Below are 13,380 nucleotides of genomic sequence, written 5' to 3'. Positions count from 1 at the left end.
AGTAGGTGGAATTAGACTGTGTATGGTGTTGGTAGACAATGCTTGTGACAAGCATTCGCTCTAAGCTACGTTTTCTGAACTAAATTCACTTCTACATAATTACAAAGTAATCGCTGTAAAAGATGTCAAATGCATTTGTAAAAGTTATTTGCACCTCGGGAGGGCTTCAACTGCAGCCCCTGGTTAGAGCAGATCATGTCAACCAAAGCACCTCTTGGTTTCAGCGTTGCAGATAAAGAAGATGAAGGCTGCGTGGAGGGCATTTCTAGAAATAAAGGGACATATATGTTCCGTTCGAGACCGGACTGGAGTCATTTTAGGATGCTTCAGGGCCGTTGATGGGGGTGCTTGGGGTGGGTGAAGTGCCCCGTCACCCCACCGTTCCCGGCGCCCCTTCTGTGAGTGGTGTAGGCTCCGTCGATGCGGACTTCAGCCCAGTCATAACGGAGCCTGCAGCCACACAAGTTACTTTGGGCTCGCTTCACGTTGAAGTGTTACTAACAACAATTTACCTGAAGCTGCTGTTTATATCTCATATGAATGCAGAGCGCTAACCCGACCAAACTAGGGGTAGAGCTCAGACCAAGTTTAAATAGACCGTATTGATTATTGTGACCTTTTTTAAATTTCAAACTGCAGTTGTTGCTGAGTGTAGTCCGGATCGGTTGTAGCAGACTGTGCTATCTCGTATTAAGTAAGCGAATGAGAGCAGCACTCGCTCGGTGGGCATCGTGCCAGGCTCGTCACGTCTCAGCCCCCAGAAGCAGACTATGCCGGGCGTGGGCGCTGTGCGCCGCGGCTCGGGTTGCTCCCGGTGGCTCGCTTTTCTAATTCACAGCAGATCCATGACCGATAGACATAGACACTGAACGCAGGCTACTGGACTTTCAGGGGGCAGCAGCCCCCGCGTTCCCTTCCTCAGCACAGTGTAGGTACCTATCCGTTAGTACAGTTTGATATTTGATATTTATTGACACTTGTAAAGCGCGACTATCGCTCCGGAAGGAGCATCTTGGCGCTGAGCGATCAAAGAACCGACATGGCGAGGAGTGGATCAGATGGCTGCAAGAACTGCTGAGTCGGGCTGGAGGAAAATCCAGGTCTTCAAGAGTTTCCTGAACTGGCTTTCTGTGGGGGCGTGCCTAAGGTTAAAGGGGAGACCGTTCCATACCTTTGACGCCAGGAATGAAAAGGTTTTACCACCTTTTGTTTTTAGCTTTATTCTAGGTATTACAATCAAATTAGCTTCAGATGACCTTAGGCAGCGCGATGGAATGTAGCGCTGGAAGCGCTTGGCTAGATAGAGAGGGCCAGTGTTCCTAGTGGCCTTAAAGACCGTGATAAGGAGTTTAAAAAGAACTCTCTTGTGGAGGGGAAGCCAATGCAGAGTGTTGAGGGCTGCAGAGGCAGAGGACCTTCTTGGAAGTTTAAGAACAAGTCTGGCTGCTGCGTGTTGAACACTTTGCAATTTCTTTAGAGAAGACTTCTTTATCCCTGCCAGGAGGCCGTTGCAATAGTCCAGCCGGGAAAGGATTAAGGCCACCGCGACTGTTTTCCTGGCAGAGATAGGGAGGAAATCGAAGAATTTCTTCAGCTGTCGGATGAGGTTGAAGCAGCACCCAGCTGTGATGCGCACATGGTCATCAAAACTCAAGGAGGAGTCAAATTGGACACCTAAGTTGCGGGCCGAAGAAACCGCACAAGGCGGTGCTTCAGAGTTTTGAGGCCACCAGTCCTTTGGTGAGAAAAGGTTGTCTTTACCTAGTGGTATAATTTTAGTTTTTGCGCTGTTACACTTAAGATGGTTAAGGTTAAGCCAGGAAAAAACTTGGGAGAGGCAATTCTGGAATCTAAGGGCGGGGTCAGGGTATTTTTTATCAATGGTGACGACGAGCTGGGTATCGTCAGCATATGATGTGACGAGGATACCGTGGGATTCAATCAATGTTAGGAGGGGGGCCATATATATATTAAAGAAGAGGGGGCTGAGTATGGACCCCTGGGGCACACCGGATGTGACAGGTTTTTCGACAGAGAGAAAAGGGCCAAGTGAGACTGTTTGTGTTCTATTGGATAAAAATGATGCAATCCATATTAAAGCAGTACCCGACACCCCAATCTCGCGCATTCTATTAATAAGGATGGCGTGCGAGATGGTGTCGAATGCTGCGGTTAAGTCGAGTAGGATGAGTACGGCATGTCTCCCTTCATCCTGCAGGAACTTAATGGTGTCCGATAGCTCAATCAATGCAGTTTCTGTAGAGTGGCCAGGGCGGAAACCTGATTGCTGTGGATGCAGAATGTGATTGTTTTCCACAAAGGCTTTTAATTCCTCGTGGACCAGCCGCTCGGTGATTTTGCCTAGTACCGGGAGTAGGGAAATGGGGCGCATATTAGATAAGTCTGTAGGGGATTTGTTTTGCTTTTTCATAAGGGGCTTGACTATGGCCTTCTTCCATTCAGCGGGAACAATGCCAGAGCTGAGGGAGTCATTAACAATGGCATTGATGAAGGGGTTGACGGCCTCGATGAGGTGGTGAAGAATAATCGGAGGGCAGGAGTCCGTAGGGGCTCCCGATCTGCAGCTCATGATGGCCTTCTGTGTTTGTAGCAGGGGAACTGCAGTAAAATTGTCTAGTGAAGGTAATGTAGTAACGGCATCTTGTGTATGGATTGAGGGAGGGGGAAAGTCTTTGTGAATGGTATTTATTTTGTCAGTAAAAAAATCAGCTATTTGATCGCAAAGGGCTTGAGATGGAGGAATTACAAGTGTCAGGGCCTTGGGATGGGTGAAGGACTTGACTATATTAAAAATGGTCTGTTGTTTTTGTTTAGCTTCCTCTATAGCTGAAGTAAAAAACTCCTTTTTGGCTTTTTTTATATTGGAGAGGTATTGTTTCCTCTGTGAGATGTAGAGGGATCTGGAAGTATCATCATAAGTTTTCCTCCATTCTCTTTCAAGGACCCTGCATTTAATGTGGCATTCGGTGTGGGCCTGGGTATACCAGGGGGCATTGGGTTTTCTCTTGCGGTGAACTGATTTTAGGATGGTTGGGTTGGAGAAGGACATAACCGTTCTGTCAATCCAGGAGTGGAGATTTTTGGAGTCTTGAGATACATCTCCGACAATAGTAGGAAGGGGAGCAAGGGGACGGGGATTTAACATAATACGATCAGCGACTTTCTTCCAATTGGTCGGAAAGGGAGCGGGAGAGTACATAGTATTGGGTTGCGGTAAGGGTTTTACCTTGATCGAAAAAGAAATAAGACAGTGGTCAGTCCATATTTGTGGAATCGGGGATAAGATAGCTAGGGCAGCAGAGTTAGTACAGATGCCATCTAGCGTGTGGCCGGCCCGATGCGTTGGGGTGGAAACCAGTTGAGAGAGGCCAAAAATGTCCAATGAATGTTGAAAAATCAGAGTGTGGGGGTCTGAAAGGGATTCCAAATGGAGATTAAAATCACCAAGAAGAGTGAAGGTGGGGTAGTGAGTCAAGAGTGAAGCAAGGGTCTCGTCCAGGGAATCCAAAAACGGAGTGGCGTTCCCAGGGGGGCGATAGACGAGTCCTCCTTAAAAAGAAGTGGATGGATTGATTTGGATAACAAAGCCTATACCCTCACAGTGCTTGATGAAGGTCAGATCAAATGCATGGCACATAAAGGATTTCTTGACGATGATGGCTATCCCCCCTCCCCTACCGCAGGGTCTATCACGCCTAAGGATGGAAAAATCAGGGGGGAGGGTGGTTGCTAAATCGGGGTTTGATGCGTCGTTTAGCCATGTTTCAGTAATGAAAATGGCGTCGAGGCCACGCGACAGTATAAGGTCGTGAATGTCCTGTCCGTGGCATGTTAGGGATCTGGCATTAATCAGACCGCAGTTGAAAGTGGCAGGTTTATGTGGAGGGGGGGGGGGGGGGGGGGGGAAATTGTGTCAGGAGGTCCCAGGGATGGCCATCTACAGAGGCGGCATGAGAAAGGGCCCCAAAGACGATCAGTAAGGAGATGCCCCTTACAACTATGGCTGGGTCTGGTCAAGCGCACTAAGAACAGGGCGTCAGAATCATACCTGATGGCTGGAGGGTTTTGGACAGCATAGCCCGCGCCAGGCGCGATCTTGGCGCGGAGGGCGCAGACGGGCTTGGCTTAGGCGCGGCTTCGGCGCGCATCCGGCGCCCCCGCTGCGCCAGCCCGCTGCGCTGTCTGGCCGCTTTGCACATTTATAGGGAGGTAAGAGGGCGGGAAGGACGTCCCGACTTGAGCACTGTCCCCACCTGCCTCACACAAGATGTGTCCCTTCTGTGCCATCTGAGTCCACGCTGGAGGAAATCACAATAAACTAAGTGCCTTGTCGCAGTCCAGACAGCCTTCGATGTGTCTCTTGATCGTAATTGGAAAGACCCCGAAATGCTAGCTAACACCAGCACGAAGGGCTAGTTGGAAAGATGGACTACAAGCTTTGCTGGGGAGCTTGCCATGAGGACAGGGGGCACACGGAAGTGGAGGCGAGCAGCCGTGCTGGCTCAGACACTTGTACGCATGGCCTTGGCACATTCAGACCCCTGCCCAGCCTGTCTCTCAAGACAGAGCACCCTCACGGATCCGGCCGCCCTGGGGCATCAGAGGTTTGGCGCTCTAAGCACCCCTAGACACAGAACTGTACAGACGCTTCTTCAATGCCGCTGTTTCACGGAAAGGGAGATTGTGGTAATATCATTTTTGGGGAGTTTGTAAATATATTGCTGTTAAAGTTCTCAAATGAATGTTCTGATATTGCTTAAATTGCTTACAAATCCTAGTGTTGCACTAAGAAAGTCCTGCTGTATGAGTTAATGGGCAGTTCAACTGCACATTCGTTGTGCTGTTTGTGAGTAGTTAGTTTCAAATCCTAGAGTAAGACTCAGTTTTATCAACCTTAGAATGATAAATGGCTAACATGGATTTAGATAATACTGTCGGAAATCTGCCTTTTCTGCATGTCACCCCAGATAGTTCACCAGTTCCAGTGCAATGGAACTTCAAGGCTGCGACCTCAAGCCAAATACAACAAGCATTGGCCGCGCGCGAGGTGGGAAGGGGGAGAAGAGGGAGTTGTGTCCTCGGCCAATGCTTACAAAAACAAGCATTGCGCGCGCGAGGGTGGGTGCGGCCGAGAGCAGGCAGCGTTTCCCTTGCGGGAGCGTGCGACCTAATGGCGCTACGTGCTCCCGCAAGGAAATCGACAAAACGTGCACGCGCTGCATTGAAAGCAATGCAACACGTGCACGTTTTTGCCTGGAAAGCTTCATCGATCTCATGAGGTCTCATTCCTAAGCAGCGCATACGCGTTGCATAGGCGAGACCTAAAAAGGGAAAGGCCGAAGCACTTAACTGTCGGCTGCTGAAGCAGTGAAGAAAGAGGAGGCAGGAGAGTCAACAGGAGAATATGTGGCGGGACACTGCTTGTTTATTGACTGAACTGCAGTCCTTGCTTTTCCCTATGGTTCATGGGATATTACGTTTATTATTTATTTTTTTTTTTAAATGACTAATGTTGAAATAAAGTGAAGAAAGAATAGCATAATCCTTGCCTTCGGTCTTGGCATAGAATCCTCTTACTTGAAGAACTATTTTCCTATCTGCTGTCATTTCTGCATGGTGGAACACTGACCGGGATGTTATTTCCCTTGATGACTATTTTTGATATTTGTATGATGGAATTAATTTTTCTAATTTACTTTTAACGCACTTGGATGAGAAACTAAATTAAGACTGTGTCTAATACTAATAGTAACATATAGTTGATGAGGTGGTTTTTAGCAATTCAGCTACAATTTAAATGTATAATTACAGAAGAAATTTCCCGATATTCTAGACTGCAGCAGTGCTAATAGTTTCCGCAATATTTTTTGGGAGAAAAACTGTCTAAAGAATTCTTGTGTTTTTGATATTATTTGTACCATGTGTGTTGGGAGAAGATTACTTGTAATTTCCTATAGTGACCCTATATTTAATAACGCATATTTAGGGTTTCGGCCAGTTGATGCTACATTCAATAATCTACGTGAAACAGTTTGGAAAGTCTGTGTCTCTTTTTAGTAACCATATTCTTTTATTTTCAGGGAAAGGATGAAGATTTTGAGACCGTCTACCAGCAATGTCTTAGATGTTGTACATCATTTTTGGAAAATTGTCATTGATCCTTGTTCCATGTGACGCAGCCGCAACTCTCTGTACTTGCCTAATAGAAATTGCATCAAAAAAATTGCTGCTCCTGAAATTGAGTCTCTGCAGTAGCCAAGTCGACATAGGCAGTCGTTCACACCCATTTAGGAAAAAAAACTAAATCACGAATTAGCCTTTTCCTACACCTTGCTGTGTTTTTTGACATATTTTGTTTGATTAGATGACAGAACAGCGAAATAAGTGCATTTTAACCATATGCAACCCTTTATTATCTCATGCGTTTAAAATAGCTACTTTGTGAGAAAATAATTACAGTTTTTTTTATTTTTGCACATATATTTAAATGACTCAGAGACTTGACAAATTAAACATTTTAGTGTTACATTGACATCTATCAAATCCTAATAAAACAAACAATGGTTTATTGTCCTGAATTACGTATTCTTTTTAGTTTTCAGCTTTTCCAACAAAAGATGTGTTTTCTTAAGGTGTCTACATGAAGCGAATGTCATTTTAAATGCTTTTTTGATTATGTAGCTAACGTTTCAATTTATTTTAACAATAGTCTGGTATAATAAAACGTTCTGTTATCAAGTTGTTATTCTTTTGTTGACAAATGTTACAATTCGTTTTTTTATTGTGGATTGCAGACCGAATACTCTAATGTGGCAGGGCGAACTAACCTCATCTTGATGTAGACCTGGGGATGCAGTTTAATTACAGAAAAGCCTAAGGCTGGTTCAGTTGATCTTTTAAATGAGTTGTAGTCGGTTTCCAAACAGAGTGAGCGGGACTGTGGCTGCCTAAGAGCTTGTCTTGCTCTTGCTTCCTTGTGACACTTCTTGGAAATTGTAAAAAAAAAAAAAAAGGGTGTAACTTGCCATCTAAGACGGTCAGAGGCTAGTTTAGATGCCTTCTATTCTACACAGGCCCGGCTCCAGGAATTTTTATTTGGGTGGACCAAGGGTGCATTCAGGTGGGCCACTGCGGGCCTGATTTGTCGCATATATGTCTAGCCAGGCCTGCTCTGGGCCGTCCTTTCTCTCTTCTTAGTCTTAAAAAGCCCAGGAAAATACACTCTTTTCCAAATCTCTTTTTCAATGTTATCCCTCTCAAAAAGTTTTTTTTTTCCACGTAATGTCCCTTTGATGGGAAGAGGAGGTTTCTGAGGTGGGAGTATCAGGCAAGTGACATTACTCAGGCTCCCTCGTTGCCAGCCTTCAGGGAGAATCTCTCTTCATTACTACCTCCACCTGACCCCTGACTCTGCAGCGCACTCCTTTCCAGCCCTGATTATCCACTTCTCTACCACCCCTTTCCAGTGCATCTTATCTCACTGCTGACCTTGGTCCACAGCCCCATATCAGCCACCATCCGGTTCCACTTTCATTATTCCTGGTAGAAAACATTAGTAAAATCACCTCCAAACTTGAAACATTGAATATAGCAGTAATTATAATTAGCACGCACTTTAATATATGTAACACCGTTGCCCTAATGACACGACTGCTAATTAAATAAACACGCATTTGCAATGCAATCGGTCTCGCATTTGCAAGAGTTTAAGCTATTGACATTGTAAATGACACTGCCTTTTATTTATGTTTAAAGATCCAACACATAAATAAAAGGCATTGTCATTTACAATGCCAATAGCTCAAACTCTAGCAAATGCAGGACCTATTGCATTGCAAATGCTTGTTTTAAATCTCACGCCTCTTCTGGCCATGACGATCCCTCGTTCTGCAGGTCTTCAAATTCTTCACTCATAACCTTCGTTCATCGAGAGAGCACTTCTGTAATGAGAACACGTGTGAATGGTAATTTATTCATATAGCACTTACTTCTTCTGATGAGGCATCGGGATTTAGTTGTTTCGGCTCTGAATGTACAGTGTCTATTGTGCCGTTTATTAAAGGGCTCTGACGTCAACTCTGACTACATGCGCACCATATAAAAGAAAATCAGCATTCTTGCAGTGTGAACCTTCTGGCTGTCCTTCAGACAGACCCTGTCGGCCACCCGTTCAAAGCAAGCACTTAAAGACACACCCGCTGTGCAGGCTTCCAGCACATGACCCATGCAATGCATGAACATGACTGTCCCTAACGTAGGTCGTCCCCGCATGTCCACACCAGTGTTCCGACTTGCCATTGGTTGTGAAGGGCTTTGGTGTCAAGTGATAGGTGCAGCATGTCAATGAAAAGCACTGAATAGATAGACTTATGGACTGAAAGACTGAAAGTACCTGTGTAAAAAACACAAATCGATGTTTCGAATATGTGTTATCAATTGCATGACTTTGTAAAAAGTCAATAGTTATTGGTTTTTATGTTTTTTTTGTATGTTTGTACCTGTAGGGGACAGTGGGGCAGTAAATCTTGTGTTTATGAAAATGCCCCTTTTGAAGGATGTTGGTTTGAATGGGGAGTGCCCGCTAGAAGGATTTAGGCGAGTGTCATGGTATTGTTTCACATTGTAACTCATTCTCAGAGGACGACCATACAGGACTAGGTCATCCGTGGGTACATATCACCCCAAATTCATAGTGCCCATTTCAAACTCAGAGGGATGAAAGGCAAAACTGGTCCAGTAAGAATGTCCTTGTAAGCTGAATGTTACACACCGCAGCAGCAGGCGCATTGTCACAATGGGCTATACTGCCTAGCTTTGTATCCTATTGAGTCCACTGCATTTTATGGTTTCACACAAGCCTCGACTTTCTTTTGATATGCAAATCTCCCCACTTTGAACCCCATTTACGACGTAAACAGCCCTCTTTGTGTTGATTGTTCAGGATGTATTGTATTGTAATTGCGTTTATAGAGCGCTTACTGCCCCTGACGAGGCGTTTAGGTGCTTTTTGGGCGAGTTGCACGCTACTCCGAAACCCATAAAGGATTAGTGTTGAATTAGTATCATGCACTAATGTAAAGCAGCCAAACTAGGTGTGAAGAGAAGGCAGTTCGTTAGACCAAAAAAAGTGTCAGTCCAACTGGATTCCTTGGGAATCCTTGTAAAAACAATAAAATCCTCCACGAAGGCAATATTAGTAATATTAGTAATGCCAACACTACGAAGGAAAAATATGTCGCATGCTGGCAGCATAATGTTAGGAGGCGGAAGGAAATGCAAAATAATATTTATCACAGCGTAACCTGCTCAGTATACGAAGAGTTCAAATGTCGGCTGGTTAATGCAGGAAAATTACCAGATGCACCAATCCAATGTAATTCAGGTAAGAAGAAGGGGGGACGTGCAGAGTCTCTGTGACAAAGGCAGTAACTCACTGAGCTATCCACATGACCTTGAGTTTATCTGCGTTTGAAATCTACCAACGGACAAAATCATTGCTCTCCTGCACGATCATAAATCACCAATCATAAATCACCAGAGTTATCGGTACATTTTTTTATTCTCGTTGCGCATCGTTGGTAGATTAACTGTGAGGGCCAAGGCCCATGCTTGGGTGGGCCAGGCTCATGTTTGGGTGGTACTGGCCCACCCGCTACAACCGGGCCTAATTCTACACGTCCCCTCAGTGTGCCTTCTGTACACAACCCTTGCAGATGCAAGCATGGTAAGCTAGTGTGGAGTTGTACTGGTGAAGATGAGGAATGGACAGGCAGGTAGCAAATAACACCTGCACCTATATGAACTGAGCATTCTTATGGATGCCTCTAACTGCAGATTCCTCACATTTTGAATCTCCTAGGCTCCAAAATGGATCTGGAAACTACTTCAATCGCTCTCCGGTGCCAGCAAGTTGTGCCACAGGCCTCCGTTACAACTCCATCCTTCCTGTGAACATGACAACACAGAGCCGATGTAGGGGCCAACCCTGCGCGCTGACAGTCTTCTTTTTCCATGCGATTTAACACTGATCCTAGACTCCCTGCATACCAATTTCTTTTGTTTTGTTTTGACCACAACCATTTTTGCTTTGTAAATTGTTTTGGCAGTGTGCAGGGATGTTGCCCCGAAGATGACAAGCTTCAAACCATGGTGTGTTTGTCGCAAGCAAATGCCTGTGACAGACCCACACAATGTCTGCTGTGATGCCTCAGCATCAAACATTACTTGAAGTCTTGTGATAAATGCTTCGCACGATAAGACATCATGGAGCTGGAAGCTATCTCTGTCATCAAACACAAGAAGAGGTATTGGTCCCTAACTAGGTGGCTAGGCTGAACCCCTTCCCGCCTCACCCCCTTATTCGCATCCTTTTCCTCAAATAAGTCTAAGGTGAAATCGAGGACAAGTTGAAAAGCATAGAAAGCACAATCAAGAATTTTCAACATCCAGTCACTTCCAACCCAGCAAGAGGTCAAGTAGTTGGCTTTCAAGAAATAAACCCTTTTGGTGCTCATGACGGAATGGTTCCGTCATGGGCACCTGGGCTTATGACGGAACCATGCAGTCATGTGCACAGACGCACCAACAGTTTACAAACGAGGAGCACCGGCCAATTACATTTTTCTTACACTACAGGCTTATGACTTTTTGTTTAGGGACTATTTCTTTTTTTGTAAGCACTCCATTCCGCGCTTTACATTTAATGGCAGTTGTGTCCCTTTCTTTAGACGAGCTGTGTCTGAAGAAACGGAGTTACAGGCCAAGGAAATAAGCATTATTGCATTACAAATGATTGTTTTATTTCCTGTCGTGCTTCAGGAGCTGGAGACCTGGGTAAGTCTCCCATGTTTAGCTCCTCTTCCACCTCCACTTCGAGCCGAAAGGCATGCCAGTGGTAGAAGCTGTTTCCCCAAATTAACTCACAATGAAACAAAATAAGTGCTGGTTTTCTCTGCTTTCCAATGCCAGGTCAAACTTACTGTGCATCACAAGACGCAATAGAAACTCAGATGTACATCTTTAACCTCCATCAGTCACCACCGACTTTACTTCTCTCAAACCTTCGAATTTCTTTGAATTTATCTGTTTAGTGATTTATTCGCCTTTATACAGCGCGAACCAGTTCATCAAGGCATTGGATAGATGTGCATACCATGAACATGATAGTACTTAATTTTCAGAGTACCATATGATCATGTTCACAGTGCTTTAACTTGGCAAATACTCTGAGGTTCTGAGTAGCTGCGCTGCTTTGGCTTGAGAGGGAGGGTACCGGCGTTTCTCAGCGTGGTTACTTGTAATGGGAGAGCAGCGGCACCTCGCAGCAGCAAACGTCTACTTGTTGGGTTTGTGAGTGCTTTTATTTCTTAATGTCTTTCAAGGGCTGGATACACATCACATAGCGGGACTCTTTCATTTTGATAAGGACTTTATCAGGGGTACTAAATGGCCAGCTGAAAGCGTATTCCGACAAGAAACAAAGCCGGAATCCCCCCCCCCCCCCCCCCCCCACCCCTGCTGCCTTTCGAAGCACTTTTCCCTTACCCTTTTGTAAACCGTCACAGACATTCATTTTGCGAAAATGGCAGGAGGGAGCGCCAGCTGACGAATCAGGACGAGTACTACAAGGAGCAGCTAGCCAGACTGGAGGAGAGAGCAAGTGGCCATTCCGTTTAACAGTTATGCTGGGATTAAGTACACTCACCGAAGTCGCGCCCAGCTGGGAGTGTGAAGAGGTTTATACTATGGTTGAATTGGGAAGCATGACACCTGTTGAGAAGCTGCGCAGTGTTAATACAAACACAACCGCAGCCAGCGGCGGTACAGGCCAGACATCATCCTACATGCACCTAGCACAGAACCGAGATGCCTAAGTCAGCTGGCACGTCGTTCCAAACGGTTTTAGCCACCAAAGTGTACCATGCACAAACATCTGGACAGCTGTTATCTTCAGGCCTGCACCATCCCTACTTTCCGGGCAAGGGTCACTTGGCTGACGTGTATACAGGTGTGAAATGCTGCCCCTGCACTCATCAGGCACCAAAATCATACACACATAGCCCACTGGACATGACGTGCCACCCATCCAGAATCTGCCCATAACGCAGTACCAGATTATAATGCCAGAGACTCCGGATGCAGTGCAAACCTAAGAATCTCGTGCCGAGATGCAAAGAAGACAGCCAACAGCGCCACAAGACCGTAATAACTGCAGACTGTACTATACAAATTCTAGCAACATAACATCAGGCCCCCTGGCTTTATACTTGTTTGTAATGTGCTTGCTCTTCCAAACAACGAAGCATTCCGATTTTGTCTGGTAAAATAACTTAATCACTGAGCAACTTCTACAATTAAATATTACTAGTGGTATATTGCAGGTGATCCATTTACAAATGAAAAGGAGGTGTGTAGTAAGCGCACATGATATTTTTAGTTACAAAAATTTAATTAATTTACTTGGAGGCATGTTTAACATGCAGTAGTGATTACATGATGGTAACATTGAATCTAGTTTCATATCAAAGGAAAAAAATAAAACACCAGATGCTATTTTATTGCAGCCATTTGTTGCCCTTATTTACAGTTCATTTTAAAGCGTTCACAACGTGCAAGATGTTTTATGGGTGCTCTGACGTTCGAGAGGATGTGGTTAGGGTCTTTACTGAATCTGTGCACTTGGGCACAGTCCAGAAAGACCCCGCTACTGCAGAGGAAACAGGAGAGGTGACATGTCTTACATCACAGAGCCTGTCAATGAGAAGCTGGGGTTCAAACCATGACCCACTCCTTTCCTGGCTCATGGCCTAGCACTCTCATACCCATCCTTTGATTCCACCGCAGACAGCTCCTACCCTCCCTCGCCCTTCTCCGGGTCTTTGGCCACCAGGGACTTTTTCCAGGTCGGGGAATTCAGTGAAAGGGAAACAGTGTTAGTCTGGGCTGCAGGAGGAGACCTGTTGTCGCTCCACCTCCCCTTCTGAGGGGGAAGCCCTCCATGCCTGTCTTCACTCACCACTGACTACGTGATTCTGCCTCTCTTCTGTGGGATGCCTCTGGTGCAGTGCTGGGCCTGGGTAGAGGCAGACACACAACTCTGCTGGTGATGGGAACACATCTCTTAGTGATCCATAATTTGGGATCATTGGGTGGGGTCAAGATTATTATCATCTTTTACACACTCACCTTAAAGAAATTGCCAACGAAAACTGCTATAGTGGTGGCATAACGGCAGAGCTTCCAACTTTGGAACTGGGGAACCCGGTTTGAATCCCGGCGATGGATCAACATCCTGTGATTCTGTGCAAATCAGGTAATCTTCCTGTGCCTACAATTAGTGAATGTGTCCTTGTGTAATGT

The 13,380-nt window shown here is 45.5% G+C and overlaps 1 protein-coding gene across 2 annotated transcripts in view; it reads left to right on the top strand.

Annotated features, from left to right (window-relative positions):
• The window catches only part of ACP1 (acid phosphatase 1), a 105,615-nt gene extending 99,016 nt beyond the window's left edge, over positions 1–6,599 (top strand). For both annotated transcript variants that reach the window (XM_078647886.1, XM_078647887.1), the window contains exon 6: positions 6,102–6,599. In XM_078647886.1, the coding sequence (XP_078504012.1) occupies positions 6,102–6,179 (78 nt within the window). In that variant the 3' untranslated portion in view covers positions 6,180–6,599. The remainder of the gene's footprint in view (positions 1–6,101) is intronic.
• The last annotated feature ends 6,781 nt before the right edge of the window (positions 6,600–13,380 follow it).

This window comes from Lissotriton helveticus, chromosome 6, assembly GCF_964261635.1.
Source record: "Lissotriton helveticus chromosome 6, aLisHel1.1, whole genome shotgun sequence".
Classification (NCBI taxonomy): Eukaryota; Metazoa; Chordata; class Amphibia; order Caudata; family Salamandridae; genus Lissotriton; species Lissotriton helveticus.
The sequence above is the reverse complement of the archived record's forward strand: the minus strand, read 5'-3'. Positions and strand labels throughout refer to the sequence as shown.